The sequence below is a fragment of the Poecilia latipinna genome, unplaced genomic scaffold (genome assembly GCF_001443285.1).
Source record: "Poecilia latipinna isolate Pla-1442-1.1 unplaced genomic scaffold, P_latipinna-1.0 Scaffold136, whole genome shotgun sequence".
NCBI classification, from domain to species: Eukaryota; Metazoa; Chordata; class Actinopteri; order Cyprinodontiformes; family Poeciliidae; genus Poecilia; species Poecilia latipinna.
The window spans coordinates 796,511-816,371 of NW_015112752.1; the positions used below are offsets into that span (position 1 = coordinate 796,511).

General features: G+C 36.2%; 1 protein-coding gene and 1 long non-coding RNA gene across 2 annotated transcripts in view; one reads left to right on the forward strand and one right to left on the reverse strand.

Annotated features, from left to right (window-relative positions):
* The window catches only part of rtn4r (reticulon 4 receptor), a 59,353-nt gene extending 48,617 nt beyond the window's left edge, over positions 1 to 10,736 (forward strand). The window contains exon 2 of the mRNA XM_015028836.1: positions 8,932 to 10,736. Coding sequence (XP_014884322.1) covers positions 8,932 to 10,313 — 1,382 coding nt within the window. The 3' untranslated portion in view covers positions 10,314 to 10,736. The remainder of the gene's footprint in view (positions 1 to 8,931) is intronic.
* On the reverse strand, positions 9,918 to 15,988 carry LOC106945273 (uncharacterized). The gene is made up of 5 exons (XR_001424529.1): positions 15,813 to 15,988; positions 15,022 to 15,099; positions 12,146 to 13,263; positions 11,248 to 11,390; positions 9,918 to 10,005 (listed from the first exon to the last, which is right to left on the reverse strand). It is a non-coding gene; the product is annotated as an uncharacterized LOC106945273 (long non-coding RNA).
* Between the last annotated feature and the right edge of the window lie 3,873 nt (positions 15,989 to 19,861).

The following is a 19,861-nucleotide window of genomic DNA, read 5'->3' on the forward strand; positions in this document are numbered from 1 at the left end:
GTCTGTTGCTGGGCTGGGCTTTCCTTCTGCCTGCAGGCCTCTGGTTCCTTCAGTTATTCATGAGCCATCTGCTTGGGCAAGGGCTGCGTCAGATGTGTGTCAAACAGGACCTCATCTGTCCCTCCCGTTCATCTTCTAATTGTGTCCTAGTGTGCAATCTGAGGCTGACACTAATGCCCCTGCAAGACACCCTGATTAGCTAAGGGACTACTGCCTAAGTCTCTGGTCTGTCATGTCCTAAATAACCTGTTTCATCTGATGACTGCATCTATTTTTAAGATCACAGCATCTGGTTCATTAATGTTGTAAGAACAAGTTAAAACCTTTTAATTGTACAATTGTCTGTTTTGTTTTATTTTCTCATCTGGAGAGACAAAAGGGATATAGTTTAAAATGTTTCAGTCAATACTGTAGCAAAGAAACATTGCCAACTATCTAGACAATTATAAACATCATATAAATAAACCTATATTTAAGTAAGTTTTACCAGGTGCAATAAGGCAGAGATGAAGAATTCAATCACATCACTTGGTTTAAAATCTGTCTTAAATAACAAAAATAGCTATTTTGGACTTGAAGTTGAAAGCTATCCAAATAGGTGATACCCATCATCATTTGATGTTTACATAAATTTATTCATTAAAAAAAATCAGTGCACAAAATGTCTGGGCTAAACATTATGATAGGAGAGAAAATCAATTCCATTAGATTTTTATAGCAAAGACATTACAATTTTCATCCATAAGCTGTGAGCAATTTGATAATTTAGTGAAGAATCATACAGATGTGCATAATTTCACACTGCAATTGATAAAACGCTTCTCAAGCACATCGCATAGAGCTCTGTATGGGAGGGTATGGCATATCTCGACTCCAGTGTGCCATGACTATGCACATTTTCAGTGTTCCCAAAGTGCTTGATCTTCATTTTACAAACCTTTCGCATCAGTGCATGTCAATTCCAGTCTTCATTGAAAACCAAAATAAGTTGGTAGAATATCTCTTTCCTCAATTTCTGTAGTTTTCTCATTGTCTTGGAGCTTCCTGCACATGCATATGTTTCATGTGTTTGACTGCATGATAATGGCAGGATATCCCATATATTTACAAAATGGAGACCGACACCCAGCAGATTTTTTTGGGTGGGGATATTTTATATTAATTCTGAATCATAACAAATGACAATCATCATAATTGGGGATTTGCATGTCTTTTTGGCAAGCTGACTCATAACTTCAGTGGAAAGACTTAAGGCTTGCACTCTAACTTGCAAAATACTTACTTATACCCTGCCCTGCATTCAGGCAACTTTTACATTACCAAGTGCTAAACTCAGTGATTTTTTACCTCTAGAAATAACATTTACTTCACAAAAAGCAATATGAAGAAGGAAAAATAAGCCATTTGAAAACTTTACTTCCAGTAACAGGTGCAATAAAAAGGTCAGCATAGTCTTTTTCAACTCAGTCTTTTTCATATGAATATGCCCTACCAACCAATTCCTTTGCTACTCAGTGGTCCTCTTGAAAATGAAGACCATTTTCCCCATATAATAAAACTTTTCACAGGCTTATGAAGGGAAAAGAGGTTCAAAGCAAACTTTAATAGAATATTCTCCTGGTTTGCTGTGACCGTGTGACTGTAGGCTACTCTGTAATTCTCACTTTTTTCCCCAAAGAAGCAAGAAACTCCACATGGGCTGAAGTAGAAGCACATGATTAGAATGTGCTCAGAAAGTTTGAAGCAGAACAAAAAGCACTGATTTACTTTAAGAAAACTACTTCTTAACTTTTAAAAAACTTTGCATGAGTTTATTCTTGTGTCTGTACTTTTAAGTGGTAAAAATAACTATATGCATTTTTAATTATTTACAACTGCAGTGGTACAGTTAAAGAAGAGTTGATTTCTCAGATTTTCATCTAATACAGTTATGATGAGAAGTTTACATATACCCATGAGCGTTAAAGTAGCTTTACTGGCTTTACTGACTTGCTTAGTTGTCCACAAAGGAATATTTGTACATCTTTAATATTTTTTACAATAGAAGTGACTTGACTAGAATGTTATTTTAACTTCAACTATCAAAGGCAATAAATTCGGGTTAGATATTATAAGTGACTGAAGGTGATCGATTCCAGCATTAAAAAATGTTAGTTTGACAGCACTGATTGGATCAGTAGATGATCAGGAAACTTGGGTAAAATATAAGTTGAATTGTGGATTTACACAAGCAACCAAATGCCTTCTAGTGAATAAATGCATGGTCAAATAATACAAAGATTAATTTTTTTATATAGTGTCATACAATTTAAAGTACAGGGGAGTCCCTGTAACCAGATTTTCATTAATTAAGTCATTGTGCTTCAAATTTGTACTCATAAAAGACAATTCAAAATTAAGTATTAAAAACCTATTAAAATCTGTAATCAACACAAAGCATAACTTTTTATAAAATTAACATTTTTTTCTTCAGTTCATTAATTCTACCTTTTCTTATTGGTGAAATTCTTGATAGCTTTTAGTTTGTGATAGTGTTTTACCTTTCAAATCTTGCCTTCAAGTCATCTTATCTGCATCAATTTTCTTTGACTGGTTTTCATACAGCTATCATGTCATCTGCATTTTCCTATTTGGGCATGATATAAAAAAAATTACGTATGAATGGACTTGCATATGATATATGACACAGCTGAAAGAAATTATAAGTATATTAAATGACAGCCTGCCTTGCAGCAACACAATAATGTGTAATTTCAGAAAGAGGCCAGGAGGTCCCTCTGGAGAACGATGTGATTCATCTCTGACAGAGACATCACTTCCACTCTAAGCAAAGGGATAAGACATGTTAGCTGTCGCTTCTCGTTCCCTGCCCCTTCAAAGTAAAGCTACCGTGATGAATCAGAGGCCGGCTGAATGTGCTGTCCCAGCATGCCCTCTGTCTACTTTGTGCATTTTGGTGCATGGAAAAATGTCGGAACGGATGTTGCATTTTAACTGTAAGACAAAGGAGCAGTGAGCATTTGTGTGAAGCTGCAAACATGCCAGGGACATATGCAAATGAGTGAGGAATCTGGCTATGTGATGCCCCGATGAGTAAACAAAGCTGTCTGCACCCACTCATTCCACTCATGTTGACATCTTTATGTTTTTTCCAACAGAATGTGATGTACTCTGGCTTCTGCTGGGGCACTGGCACCACAACATTTAAACTGAAGCCATGGTTTGTTGATTTTATTTATCCACTCCACTGGCTTTCAGCTGTTTGGCATCTGAAACCAAACCTGTGAAACTGGGAAAACATGTCATAGGCCATCAAAGTACACAAAAGTTCCCATAAAACATGCACTTTTCCTTGGTTGTACTTAAGTCTAACCTTTATTGTAATGCTATTTGAGCATAAGCCTGATTCTGGCCCAATCCCCCTTTAAACAAACCTCTCAACACTTTCCTCCTCATCATTATATTTAGTGTTAGCTAAGTCTTATCTCACCATTGTATCCAAAAACATGAAGTCATGAATTCTGATGAATGACAACTCTACTGTAAGTTGAGAACAGAATACAACGAATCTGGAGAATGTGCTCTCAGATGTAGTGACTTTTCACTAATTCAGAGTTGATAGCAGCATTGATTACTTAATGCTTAACTGAAGACCTTTGGTAGAAAGAACCCAGGTGGCTTCTAAATTAAATTGTGTAAACTCTATACTATGTGACATAGTTCGACTCTCTTCTTGTTTCTTATGGTTTTTGCTTTTAGATACCAGGATATTCCTCATGCTTAATCAAACAATACAGAAGCATTTTTACTACAAACAGTAACCTAAAAATGGTTCAGACCACTGATTGATAAAAACAACTATCATCTGTGGTTTCCTAACTGAGCCTTGAAGTCCTAAACACACCAACACTTTACAATATTCTTTGAGAAGAGAAAATGCAAATCTGGGCTCTAGGTTTTTGTTTCTCTGCTGATACATAAAAGATAAATAACCCAAAAACAAAGATTCACCACTTAATTGCAACTAGATCTGATTTAGTTCTTAATTTATTACAATTTTATTCAAAGCAACATGATGCAATAAATTTGAAAAAGGCAACATGAGAATAATACTTATTCTCATGCAGCTGAATGAGAATAAGTATTAAATTGTTTTTAAAAAATCCAATTACTTTGATTATTTAGCTTCACTTCATGATTGCTACTGAATGAGCCTAAAATATGTGATGCTACAAAATATATGCATCACTCATTCAGTACTGAACAGCAATCAAAAATTGTACAGTTGAGCCCTGCCTATTCATCATTGTGAATTCACCTATTCACAGATTTTTCTTTGAAGCATAACTCCAAGTCATTTGTAGAAAATGTGCCTATTCAAAGGTGTTTTTGTGAAGCATACCTATAATATTTGAAAGGAAATGCAGCATGGGAAGCTGAGATACCGTGGTGCAAGATTACATGACACATTAGAGCCCCATTCATTTTCCTTGTGGCTGATTGACGTACACCCAAGAGCAGAGACAAGGAAAGCCATAGATGCTAGCTTCTCAACTAGTGCCATGACGGTTTCCACTTAATGTAGACTGAGGTATATCTGGTGCTTAAACTATTAAAATAGGCAGTTATACGTGTTTCAATAGGAGGTCTCAAGTATGGTAGATTTCTGCCAGTTGTGTGTGGTTGTGTCCTTCTCCCCTGCAATTAGTCTCCCACTGTATTCCATTGTTTAAAGAATAGGTGCACCTTTGAAATATATCAACAGACTGCCGATTAGAGCACCATATGTTAAAGCTGCAGAGTATTTTTTGTCTAAACTGAGTCTTTGAAAGTACTATCTAGTTGCTGTCAGTATGCGTCTTTGTTTGAAGTTGACACATTATTTTGAGTCCCATATTATTCTCCTGACAGGTAGTAGTCTTGATTTGCTTGATTTTGTTGATAAAACCAGTTAACCCTCTTATTACGATCCTGACTGCTGCGACTGGGTTTGATATTATATAGTTAGGGACATAAAGACTGTCTGACAACACAAAAGCATTAAGGAAGTCCCCTGCCAACTTCTAAATCATTTGGGTACTTAGTAGAAAAACAAACAGCAAGAGACTAAATCACTATGTGTATTTCTGTGCATGTTAATTGTTGTAGTGTTTGTGCCTTTTCAATGTGCCTTTAATTTGTCAGAGTCAAATAATATTTTATTGCAAGAACTGGAATAAAACTGAAAACTGTGAGAAGAGTGAAAGCTACTGCAACTGGCTTACAGTTAATTGCTAATAACACCAAAGTCTGGTTTGGAGATTCCTATTAGTGACCATGAAAAGGGCCATTGCACAGTTTTTTATAGACAGTAGTTCAAATCCCCAACTGCTTAGAGTAATGGGTAAAAAAAAAATCCTTTATAAGGATTATATAAAATAAAATTTGATATTTCTGAAACCTTTAATCCATTTGTGAAGATATAAAAAGCAATATACTCCATGCATTTTTGGCACTAGAACCATCTCTATATGTAGACAAAAAAATACATTGAGATACAATATACAACATGCAATACAATATATAATATATAATATTACCCAAACCATGTTAGTCTTGTAAGATGGATGTATTGTTACAACCCTATCTAAGAAAAATGGCTTACACAGTGTTTTTTTGCTACATATTAAAAGTTAGCTTCCTTGTGCGGAATTGTTTTACTCAATGTGAACACATCAGATATTTGAGTACTTAGAAATAGTGGATACACACAAGCAGCACACAAGAAAGTGTTGTCTTTATTAATTTGTTACCAAAGCTGGAATCTGTGCAGCAGTAATAAGTAGTTTATCCAACTCTGAAGTGAAACTATCTCAAATGGAAAATAAAACAAAGAAGAGCCAAGATCAAACCCTACCATTCAATAGAAAATTGTCAAGAGTATTTCCATCATAGAATTTGTTTAACATACTTATAGGAATAAAAAATGACACATAACCTGAGCCTTGGAACCCCTTTTTGTTTGTTGACGATCACAAATCAGATAATTTAATGTACACATGTCAGTTTCTTTCAACATATTCCTAAAACTCCAGAATTTTATTCTGTTTCCAAAATACAAGGAATTAATGTCTAGGTTTAACAGATAGAGCACTGACACAGGTGAGGGAGAGTCAGCCCAGATAAACTCTATACAGCCAGACAACACATGGGTCACTCAGAGACTTTTGCTAGCATTTAATTACAAGAACTTAAGACTCAGCAAATTATATATATATATAAACATTATAGTTGTTTTAGAACTAGAAACTTTTTAAATCCTTGGTGTACCTTAATCCTGGTAACTGGGCTATGCCTACTTTATGTACTCCTAAATCTGTCATCTTACAAGTACCACCACAGTAAAAAGTTATCTCCAAATATCACCACATTGATATATATTTTCAAACATCTTTATGGCAGCGACCTATTTAGTTCTTTTAAAGGTTTTGTTGGCTCTAGTGCCCTTTATTTGAAAGTAGTTGGACAGGAAACAGGGTAACGAGAGAGGGGGAAGACATGCAGCAAATGTCACCAGGCCGGGAATCGAGCCTGTGACCACCGCCACGAGGACCAAGACCTCAATACGTGGGTTGTGCTTTGCCCCTGTGCCACCACAGCACCCCCAGAGATTTTTTTTTTTTTTTAACAAAATCAAATATGTTGCATGTTTGGTGGAAGGACGTGGTTCAGTAATGAATTCCAGTTTTACATGCCACTGGAAGTCAGAATTTCATGTGAGAAAATTGGATGTTTCACACCAACCATTTCCACCGAATCCAATATAGCTGCCAAGCGACAAAAAGTTGTCTATAATTGGAGCTAAAAAAAAAAAGCTTCCTTCGCTGATTATGTTATAGCAAAATAGTATAAGAATTAACATGAACTTTACATTTTTCACACTATAGTTTATGATCTTTGTGTTAAAACATATTTTGTTTTGTTATGTGTGTGTCTATGACCACTTCATCACTTTGTTCATATTTTCCATCAAAAAAATCATAGATAAAACATTTATTCAGATTACCACAGCCCAAAAACCACATGTGCAACAGTTTAAGAATCATTGCTACAGATTGAACCACACAGGATCTAATCTTAATGTTACATCAAGGCTTCTGTTGGGATGCTAGAATTTTGCTCAAAGAATAACGCAATTTACTCAGGAGAATTATCGGGGGTTCAACGACATTTAGGGATTATTTCTTTCATTCAACAGTTTCTAACAAAAACAAGACATATTTTGCTTCGTTCTGTGGAATCCGCGCAATGACATGAGGTGCAGGTGAAATAAACTGCTAATGAACAGGCAGGAGAGCGAGGAGAAAAAAATGAAGACGACAGAGGAGATACACGAAGCGTGCTGTGAGGTAAAATATCGCTATTGTTAGTCAGTGCTGAGGGAAAAGTGCTGCGGTGCAGAAAGAGTGGAAGGTCTTGACAGCTTTCCGGTGGCAGTCTGACGGCTGAGCAGGGAGGCTGGAAGGAAAGTGCAGCAGAGGGCTGCTGTCAGGCCACACCAGAGCCCCGTTTAACAAGGTCCAGAGATAAGCTGCACCACAACACTTTGCGGGCGAATGAGAGGGGGGCGAGCAGCGGGATGTAAGGAGGGATGAGTACGGCTCATGCATTTTCCCCCACTCTCACCACCTGTCATGCCTGCCATCCCTCGGATTCCTTACATGTGTATTGGAGCGAAGATTGGAAATTTTGAGGAGGGACCGGAGTTTAACGGGATTCAGAGAATTGGAGGCGTATCTCCCGTTGTATGATTACCACAGTTTGTGACATGTTGACATCTTCGTCTGTACATGAATGATGACTGAGTGGTTGTAGATAATGTTAAATTTTTACTGAGCTGAACAGTAGTGTAATATCAGAGTGGATCGTTTATGTGTGGCTATCTAACCCCATTTCAGCTATAATACTTTTAATCTGAACCATGGCAGAGAACATGCACAAATAATTAATGTGACGTATGTTTTATTTTTAAACATGGGTAAACACATAAAATAAACATTGGTCTTAATTGCTAAGCATACAGCATGCTTCAAGCAATGATGCTGTATAATATTAAAGTCTGATCATTTATATTGTAAAGATTGAAGGAAATTTGATGAAGCAATTTTTTTTTTCTTTAGTTGTTAAAACTGATTCTGGTAGAACATAGTGAGTCAACACAGAAGCTGATCTTTAATTATTTGATTTTGATTCATATCATCTGGTAACTCTAAAATCTTGTTTTACAATTGTTCATGAATCTCAAGGTACTCCCTTTATGTGGTAAGAATTTATGGTGATTCCTGAATATAAACCCTAACACTGACACTTTATGTAATAAAGGGTAATGGTGGTATATTTTAGCTCCCCCCAAAATAATTAATTGGTTCTGGCTACCTGGTAGCATTATCAGATTTTCATTTTTTTTTTTCTGCTTGGCATGGTGATTTTTCTCCCACAATCAGGCACAATGTCAGCATCAGGAACACTAAAACACCATTAGTTATGTCTGCCTTATTAGATCAAGCTAATTCCATACAGCAGCCATCCACCCAATTCAAAATGAGTCAGCAGTTGAGAGGACTCCTGCTGCTTTCAATCCAAACAACATCAAAGCTAAAACATCCAGTGAATCAATTTTTAAACTGGATTAACTGTTCTGTTTATTCGTGTTAAACATCAAGCTCATATCAAAAGAATATTTGGAATTTTGTTTGATTTTTATTACATTTCAGCTGACACTTATTCAAAAGAGACAAATAGCATATTCATTGTCTAGGGAATACTGAAAGGTGGCCTGTTTTATTATTTTCTGTGAACACTGGCCAAGATTCTCTTTTCTCTGCAGATTTCCAGGTTATATTTATTTAATATTTACTGATCCACTTGTGTCTTTTCTTAATGTCTCCACAGGGGGGCGACTCCTTTTCCTGGTGATGTGGCTGAACCTATTGCCTCAAACTGACAGTTGCCCTGCCAAGTGTGTGTGCTACAGTGAGCCCAAGCCCACTGTGGCTTGCCAACAACAAGGACTGTTTTCCATTCCTACAGTGATTCCTGTACGGAGCCAACGGATATTCCTCCAGAGTAACAAGCTGACAGTGGTGAGGTCCACTAGCTTCAGTTCTTGCCACAATCTTACTGTTCTCTGGCTCTACTCAAACAACATAACCTACATCGAGGCTGGAGCCTTTTTTGGTCTGGAAAAACTGGAGGAACTGGACATTGGAGATAACAGCAACCTCCGCACCATCAACCCAACGGCCTTTCGGGGTTTAACTAAGCTGCACACCCTCCACCTTCACAGGTGTGGCCTGTCAGAGCTCCCTGTTGGGGTTTTCAGAGGAATGTTCTCTCTCCAGTATCTTTACTTGCAGGATAATAACATTCACACTCTGCATGATGACACCTTTGTGGACCTTGCCAATCTCACTTATCTCCACCTGCATAATAACAAGATCAAGATAGTAACAGACAACATGTTTCGTGGCGTAATAAATCTGGACAGGCTACTGCTACACCAGAACCAGGTAATCTTTGTACAACCCAGGGCTTTTAGTGATCTCGGGAAACTAAAATCCTTGTTCCTGTTCTTCAACAACCTTACTGTCTTGACTGGGGAGACAATGGATCCTCTGGTTTCCCTTCAGTATTTGCGCTTAAATGGGAATCAGTGGATTTGTGACTGCCGTGCAAGGACATTGTGGGATTGGTTCAAACGTTTCAAAGGCTCCAGTTCAGAATTGGAGTGCTATGTCCCTGAGTTCCTGGCAGGAAAGGACCTGAAACAACTGAAAAGTGAAGAATTGGAGGGATGTGTCGAGACATCACAAATCCAGACAACTCTCTTTAACTCCAAGGCACAGTCTGGGAAATTTTCCTCAACTGAAAGCCCTCTAGGCGACATCATTCCCAAGTGTTGTCCTGGAGATAATGACAAATCCTCCATCCTTTCTGGAAAGAGTCGCCAGATCACGAATAATCCCCCTAAGGAAAAGGAGAACATGTCCAAGACCAAATACAAGCAGCAAGAAAGAACAAAAAATGAGACCCAGAATAAGCAGAATGATGGGCCACTGGGGACCTTATCTAACAACCTGGACAAGACATTGGAAAACCTAAACCCTGAGTTCATAGAGAATCCAGAATCATCTACAGCATCAAACAAAAAGAAAAAGAAGTGTTCCAAAAAAACAAAATTGGATTCCCACTGCAGTAAAAGCCAGAGCTCTACTTTGCAAGTGTTGCACTTTCTCATCATTCCCATGATTTGGATATCTCTAGCCATGTCTTAGGACTCCTGACAACACTCTGCACAAAGGACTCAAGAATGTTTATGCTAATGACAATGATACAGAAGATCCAGTGACACCTACAACAGGAAGTGACTGAGAAGCAAGGAGTCATGTTGATCCAACGTTGCTGGAGACAAACAATAATGAAAAGAGTACAATAAAAGAAACGGATGCCTTTACAGAACACTACAGATCTAATGTAAATATTGATTTGGTGCCCAAAATTGTTTGTTCTCTATGTACTCAATTGTACTGTGTCTAAGATGCACTTTGGAGAATCCTCCTTTTTCCCCCCTAAAAGCTTTTACTGCTTAGACAGACCACAAGAAGACAAAATGAAGGACAAAAAAAGGTGGAAAAAAAGCCTCATACAGGAAATCAGAGACAGAATGCACACAAAGAATGTTTGGTCTGTTTAAAGAAAAAAACAATCCCCTCTCATTATTTATTCAAAGTCATACATTTGTTGTAATGTTCTTTTTTTATGTTTATAAAAACAAATGTTTTGCCTCCCCTGGATTTTAGTTCTATATTTTCATGACAGAAAGGATATATGGGGAGCATTTATGAAATGAATGCTGTCCTTTTATTCATTGGGGATTGCAATGGAATCATAGATATGCATTTTATTTTATTTTACTTGTGTACAAGTATGAATATATTATGAATAAAAGTTCTTATTTCATAGATGTTTATTTTGTGTGATATTTTTCTGAAATACCAAAAACACTTGATATATGTTGTTCTCTTTTCTGTGTTTTTTTTTTTTTTTTCAGCCACTGGCCTAGCAAACCATTCAATGGCCTTTTGGCCAATTTTTGTCATTACAGCCATTTTGATATGTATGACTTGCAAAACTGTATCATTGGAGGTGCATTTTACTTTGTTAATCGTACTCATCTGAGTTTTCCTCTAAAAATTTTTATATTTTTACCTTCTGCAAAAATGTTGGTGGTGAAAGACAGACTTCTTCAGTCTACCTCAGTCTGTGACATGTGGCATGCTGCATGAACTTTGTCCAGATATCCCTGCCATCCTGGGAGAGCTGCTGGAACACTAGTCACTACATTCGTTGACCTGTAAAACAGAGCATCATGGTTAGGAATATTATTTAAGCTTTGTCTAAAGAAAATTAATGGCAAAAACGAAAGACCTTAAAAAATGTAATATTTAATCACACAGTAGTATGATGATTCATTTATTTCTCGGAACCACTGATGCATACGCTCTTTCTCTGAGACTGTCATTGGCAAGGGTGACCTCAGCTTTGTTAGAGAAACAAAATAATGTGCAAAATATATATTGCAGTTTTCCAAGCCATGCACACAAACATAGTTGTTGTTGTTTTTCTATTTTCTTGCTCAGTACTTGCAATGCTAATATACAAATCATTGACGATACTAACACCTGCTTGGATGTCAGTGGATTAGTGAAACGTTCTGTGTTACACTGATACAGTAAGAACATTTTGAGGAGGTCATTTAAAAGTTATCTTGCTTTGATCAGGAGTCAATCTGTCAAATTATACAACAGTCAACTGGCAAAAAGGGAATGAGAAACGGAACAAAATTAAAAAAGTGTATGACAAGGTTTAAAAAAAAATAATAATTACATGAAATTATATATAAGCAAAGGTATTAATATATTTTGAAAAACGGTAAAATAATTTATTGTTTGAAATAAAAAGGTTTTGGAGCAGATTAGCACATTCCAACTTTGTTTTTAGATGTCTAGAGTCATACTTTCCAAATTACTGTATTATGGTAAAAAAAAAAAAAAAAAAAACTGGTCTTGTTGGAATTAGCGTAACAGTCCTCTTTGATCCCTCTCACCTCTAGGTTGTGTTCTTGGTCTCTTGATATTGATGTTGCTATAAACTACAGAAAAAAAATACTATAATCACTTATGTTTCAAAAAAGTTAAATATCAGCAACCACCCAGCCACGATGTTTACAAGTTTTAAATGGGTGCTGCACATGAAGTGATGATGCAGAATGATTTGCCCCAGGAAGTTGAAATAAAATTCAGAATATGATTAGAGGTTTATACATTGCAAATGCAGATGCAGTGCATCCTATGTAAGTGTGCATGAAAATCACAGAAATATTTGATAAATAACACCTTACATCAAAACATTGACTATCAGAGCAGCAGAGGCCCTCAAGGCATTGCATAAAAGAACTAGTATGAAATATTAGAACATAATGCTTCATATGAAACATCCCTTCTGGGACAAGTCGCCTGAAACACATCCTTGATGGGGTGTCCACAGGCTGAGACAATGTAGTGTTACAGTGCACTTTAATCTATGCTGAGAACTTGTCAACAATGCTCAGTTTATCTCGCTGAACGAGGAGACTGGGTCCTCACAAAGACCTGAGGCTTTTTTTGATGTTGTCAATTAGGGGTATACAGTCATAGAAACTGAGAAAATTGATTTTGGGGAGAAAACAACAGGGAATAATAACACAGTCCCAACCCCCAGAAAAAAAACAGCTTCATTGGGGTTTGTATCCGTATATGAGCTGCAGCCTTCAAGGATACCAGTAATTGAACATGACTCATTCAAGCATCCTCTGTATATCTACAGAGTTTCATTAAAAAAAAAAGGGGGGGGGGGACCAGGGGGTTGGGGAAATCCTTAGCCAAGTCCCACAATTACTATATGTTAAAATGGCTACATGAGCAATACATTAAATAATATTGTTTCTATTGTTGAGAGTTTATCAATAAAGTAGATTTTCATTCAGATCTAGGAAATCAAGTGACACTTTGGAAGGGAACAACATTTGAGATTCAGTAACCAATAGGCGTGGAGGGAGCTGCCCTAGAAATCACTGCAACTTCTCAGTCAGAAGTAATATTCATCCACTAGTCACCCGAGTTGAACCAACAGTGGACCGCCTTGGCGCCCCGAACACCGGGCTTAGCAAGTATTCTGGGGGAAACCCTGAAAAGGAAAGGAAAAGTGGCACAGGGGCCGAGGGAGTGTACACAGGGGACTAGACAACAAATCTAACAAAATAACTAGACATAAGAAACATAAAAAATGTAGTGTAACTAAGAAAACAACAAGACAAGAAAAGAACACAACTAGAATCACTAAGAATAATAGAGACAAGGCAGAACTAACAGAAAGGACTAAGGAACACAAAATAACAAACCACAAAACAACTCAAGATCCTAACATATTTTCACTTAGAACCAGGATAGTTAAGAAATACTTTTTCCTTAATATATTACATGGCATTACTTTAGAATATAAATGCCCTGTTTGGTTTAGGGTATAGGTAATGATCTGAAAGACCTGAGTGTGAAAAAAGCAAAAACTGAAGAAATACATAAGAAGGTAAACAGGACTGTACCTGAAAAGGGCTTTTATACTGGTTTCTATGCCAGCTATCTTGACATCAGATTTAAAAAGTTTGATATATACAGGCATGGCATAGCAGTTAAGATAGATTAAAAAGACAATTAAAATCATCCATCCTTTGTCAACACTTTTTTTTTTCGTTTTTTTGTGGTCACTCATCAATTGAGTAAAAGACCACAATTTAACCTTATATCTAGTATATTTATTTTTTTTGTCCTTAATGTATATACAGTAGTTACCCTTTGGCCTTGTTGACTGGTTCCTAAAACATAATGTAGATAATCATGGAAAAAAACATTAGTAAACATGAAAGATGTACAACTGCAAATGCTCAATGGTAATTTGTATTGTTTGTAATGGGAAAAAGATTTGCAGAGCACAATAAAAAAAAACGCATGCATAACATAACACCTATATTGTATAGAATTTATCAGTTTGATAAGTCCACGTCAAGTAGAGTAAATAAATATTTGTAAATTATCAGATCATAAACAGAGACTTTTATTATGTTTTACTCTTTTTTTTTCCTTTATAAATAAAACGCAATAAATAGGCTGTTTATACAATACCTCTGGGAAATTACAAAGGGGGTTGCTAAATACATAAAAACAAACAAAATGAAAATCACTTATTGTGATTTATCATCAATAGCCTTACAAAACACTCTTCCCCTGATAGAATATTTCCTTCTCTCAGCCTCTCGGCATTATATCACTTTGGTACTACCACTACCAAAGTTAAATTTAAAAAGTGTTACCCTCAGTGAAAATTTGTGCTTTGTCATGTCAGAAATGAGACCATAATAAATCCTTTCAGAACCTTTCCCACTGCCAATGTATGATAAAAGATTCAATATGCAGTTCAATAGAAAAACAATACATAACGGAAGAATTAAATAATCAGTTTGTATGTGTCCAAACATGTCAACTAATACTTGAAAGCACTTGAAGTATTAGTTGAACATTTAGTATTCTTCAGTAGGAAGATGTTAATTTTTCAGAAAACTTCTCCAAATCTGTCAGATTGTGATTTCCACAAACTTTCTATTTATTTTAGTTCTGGACGAAGGTTGGGTGATTCCAAAACTTTATTTTTGCTGCTGTTATAGCCCACTCCACACATCAGCTCACTGCCAGATTGCTGAAGGCGCCTCAATGAATGTTTTGTTCAGAAACTGTTAGAATCTGGATTTGAGAACTTACTTTTCCTCTACAAATCCCTCCTGATTTTTGGCAATTCATACTCCTCCTTTTATCTCCACTGAATTGACTAAAGCCAATTGCTTCTTCCACTGTCTTCCACATTTGCCCAGCATAAACTCCAACATAGACTCACCTGCTTGCCCACTTCTCGCTGTTCCTTCATGTTACAGATCCCAAGTGTCAGAACTGCTACAACAGTGATGTACACAATCTGAAGAATAGTAAAACAGTATTCAGCAATAATCACCAAAGCGTTGCCATTAGCATCCAGATGTACTCATTTACTTGTTAACCAATAAATCTTTTACAGTATACAATATTAATCTTTTACATTAACTTTTGTTTTAAAAACCTTGATTACTGTTTACCCTTTTGACATCATCCTCCCTCACTTAGACAAAGACAACCAAAGTATAGTGTATTAAATAGGATAAATCAACTATTTATAAAGCTTGACTGCACTCAGCTGCTTATTAACTGGTATAAACATCAAACTTACTTAGTACTGATAAAAACAGAATTACAAACATGATATATAAAATTTAACATGGCATTATTCCAACATTAACGTCTGAATTCCCACGCTTCATGAACAAAGAATAGTTTCTCTACCTTTAAACTCAACTAGAGTCACTTTACTCTCAGGTTCTTAACTATTTTATAACACCAAGCACCATGCACTGAATATTATTCAAACAAAAGCAAAATAAAACTCCTAAAACCCGGAGTTAGTAAGATATCGCGGTTTTCAATCATTTCACCCCGTGAGAGTTCCCCGGCGCAGGTTGGCTTCCTGTCAATCTAAACCTAGGTTGATAAAAACTTACAAGTATTAACAATAAGGTGCACAGAAACCGTATCACAGTGCTATCAAATGACAAAATTAAAGGTAAACATCTTACAGAGCAGTTTTAGAGTAGTGACCTGAAGAACAGTAAAACAGGATTTAGCAAAGACGACGGAAACGCTACCTTTAGCATCCAGATTGTGTCTGAGACAAACAGGAAGTTCGTCACAAAACCAACCCGGAAGCAACGACCCCTATATAAAGGTTCCGCGTCGCCGCTATTGCCCCCATCTGAACCCCAGTAAAGCAATGTAAATACAGCAGAATAACATTCCAAAAAATTCTAACAAAATATAATTTGTTCATTTGGAAAAAATAAAATAAATAGTATATGAAAATATTTAAAATTTATAAAACAACCAAACGTAGTGTGGGGGCATTTTTAGGTGCATCACATTCAGCTGAATAGATTCAACTGGACCTTTGCAATACCCCAACACGCTATCTAAAAAGAAATGGTTCATAAATCTTATTATTCAACTTATGCAAATTTCATGGGATCTTTCCTCATACCGACTCTTCTCCCTTCCCCAGAATTATGCTGGAGTATCTAGCAATATTTTTTTCACTTCCAAACTTTTAAAAAGTAAGTATTGTGTATTTTCCATGTATGTAAAGACATTTTATAGCACAATCAATATGTCACCTTCAGTTTTGAAAATGCTGTATATACATGACTTAAAAGAAATTTGAAATTAGGCCTCTGTCTCTTTAAGAATCTCCTACTCTTTCTGACACACCACAACAATGCTTCTTATGATGTTGTTAACTGTTCTTAGGAGCATTGGACTGAGAAGTAGTTTGTATGATACGCCCAGCAGGTGCATAATCCACCAGGCTGGAGACTGTAGCTCCAAGGAGGAGTTTTGTGAAAACAGGAGGCAAATGGCTGCCACGGGAGATTCAAGGATTCCTCAAACGTGCATGAAAGGATCAAAGCAACACTCCAAGTATGTTTTAAATGAAAGAATAACATTATAACCTGATATAAAGCTAAAAAAAGTTGATGTTAGATAATACATTTTCTTTAAAAAGTCTTTAATCCTATTTCTTGCAAATCTTTTGGTGAGCACTTAGAGTGTGCTTCAGCACCCAATGTGACATTGTGACATCTCCATCCCTTAATGACAACAGTAGCAACTCCCACAATGTCACAAAGCTCAAATCATCTCAAACTGATTCCTTGAAACGAACAATGAGTTCACTGTATTGTAGTGACTTTCACAGTCACTACAGTACAGAGCACCCTTAGGATCAGTCCAAATGGGATATTTGTTTTATGAATGTGCAAACAACTAATATGTAGCATGTGAGATACTATCATGTCAGTATGGACCAAACTGTCCATGTATTGTTCATGATGCCCTTATGAACTTTGAGCCTTTGAGAATTGAAGCAGTTCTAAAGGCAGAAAAGTTTACCTTATAAAACTGTTGGTCCATATATTTTCATGGAGAGCCTGAATGACAAATAGTGGATGGGTGTGAAGATAAGCTCTTAAGGAAGAGCAAAAAGATAACATCTATTTACACTGCTTGAGCTTAAAGTTGTTTTTTTTTCCTTTTAACTTTGCAATCCTCATTAACTGGGTAAAACAAGATTTCCCACATTTAGATTTTTCACCCACAGCATTTTCCCAACTAAACTCTTCTTAAAAGTAAAAGATCTTAAATCCAGCAAAAACAACATGATCATGCCTGTTTCTCAGTGGCTATTTATCCACTGAAAATGACCTGCCTTCAACTCTAATGCAAATTCTGGCAGACGCACTGTGTCTCTTCCAGAAAACAGCACCCTTTGATCATAAGTAATAAGACATTTTTTTTGTAGCTTCAGTGAATGTGACTGAAATATTTGATATTATGGCTTGAGGCAAAGGCTTATAAGTGAAAGTTTAGACTGCTCACTGCTGAGTACTTCAACACAGGGTCTAAAAAAGTTTGCTTGCTGATCTGCATACTAAATTCTCTAAGTGTATCAGTCTTTGTTTCAATCAAATCTCTCCACAATTCTCTCTCTGTTGCTATTTTCCACTCTATTTCTGCCACTATCATCAAATGTTTGCCTGTTAGAGTTCATGATTGTAATATCACCGATATATATCTAAAGCTTTAGAAGTGAAAATGACTGATGTGTTCGGTCTTTTCAAAATAGATGGGTTTATCAACACAGCTTTAAAATGAGCAAAAGATCATAAGACTTTAGAAATATTCATTATCTTCTTAATGCAAATTTAGATGCCTCAGGTAAAATATGAGGCAGGCCAAAACGGATATACTTATATAAATATGTATATTAATGTAATACAACATTATGAAGAAGCTTTGACTGTTCTTATATACATGTTTGATATTAAAATTCTTTCAAGAAAAACAAACAGCAGAGTGCTGTTACATCAAGGATGCAGTATTTTGTGTTTTGTACCCCTATTACCAAAATAGATACAAATTTCATAATTGGAACAGGACTTGATGCTTCACAAAATACTCTATATTTTCACAATTATAAACCAATGTGATACTAGACACAAGACAATTGTTATGGCAGCTAAAAAAATATCCCCAAAGGAAAAGTACTGCCATATTTTTTTTTTTTTATTTAAAATTAAAACCAGATGTTCTGCATAAAAAAAAACAGAACTCTTTTTTCTCACTGAACTCTGCTTAGTAAAGTTTGGACTGATTAAAAAAATTTAATTTAAATGTCCAAAAGCAAAATGTTGATCTCCAGAATGTTATAGGCTATATATTGTTTTTAAACATCTTAGCTGTACTCAAAAATATACATTCTGACCAACAGCTGTATATTTAGCATTGCTTTATGGAGCATAAGTGCTTACATTATGAAGTATTATGAAGTACTATGGCTTTTTACAAAGATGTTGCGTTATTTTGCACGACATATAGCCTTAACAGTGACACGTTAAAAGCCAAACATCATTAGGGAATTGACTCTTGTAATTCAACCACACTAGATCTGCTTAAGTGGTCTCATGAGTCGACTTCACAACTGTCACCATACTGGCGTCAACCCCCAGAGCGCACTCAAAAGGTCATAACAGCAGGACCTCCTTCCTGATCCTCTTTTAAATGATGGGGATCATGGTTCTATTTTTATCAGGACTGGACTGCATTTCACGCGACAAAATGCAGCTGAGAAATAATCTTTGAGCATTTCAGACTGACATGGCCTTAAAGTATTCATCCTCTGAGAAAGGTCAGATTCATTTCAAACTAACAGGACATAGACTGCAAAGGTAAAATAAATAAATAAATAAATAAATAGCTAAGTATTACAATACTCACTTTTATTATGGGGGAGAATTTTAATGGTAGAACCATGGACTAGATAGAAACATTTTCTAAATTTCCAACAATACACGTTTGATCATTTTGAAACCATGTGAGCTTTTTCTGAAGAAAGAGATTAGCTGTATTATTCACGCTGAGAATCTAACCATTTGTGTGCTTATTATTTTTCAGAAAACCATTTAGACATAGAATTGCAAAACATTGCTAATTTTAATACAGAAAAATAAATGTTAGATGTTCACATCCCGGCATCAGCGGAGGGAGATACAGTCTCCAACAAAGCTGCAGCTACCAACTGTGGAGCTTTTGCAGTAGATTAGGCTGATATCCAATAGGATTTGGTCCTACACACCTCATGAAAAGCACTGTGTAAATGGGTCTATCTAATGATCCAACTTAATATGATTAAAAAGAATAAAGCTCTCCACATACACATCCCCACCACCCTTCACACACACACACAGACACAAATACACACTCTTTTTCCCATTAGCGATTTTATGCCAGTTCATGTGGAGATCTGTGCTGATGTGGGGTTATCATCTGAAGACTAGCATACTGTCCAGTAATCTGCTCCAAACCAAATGTCCCCGTCTGTCAACAGAACTCACACAAGGGCCACTAAATAAAAGGGCCACTAAATAAAACACTCACCAGCATTCTGAGTGGTTAATCCACTGCGGACTAAAACAGAGTCCAAACTAAAAATAACAAGTAATCTTTACCAATTCTGTTTCCTTTTAAGGTTTCCCCAAAGCTTATCATAGCAATATATATATATATATATATATATATATAAAATGTGTTTGACTTGC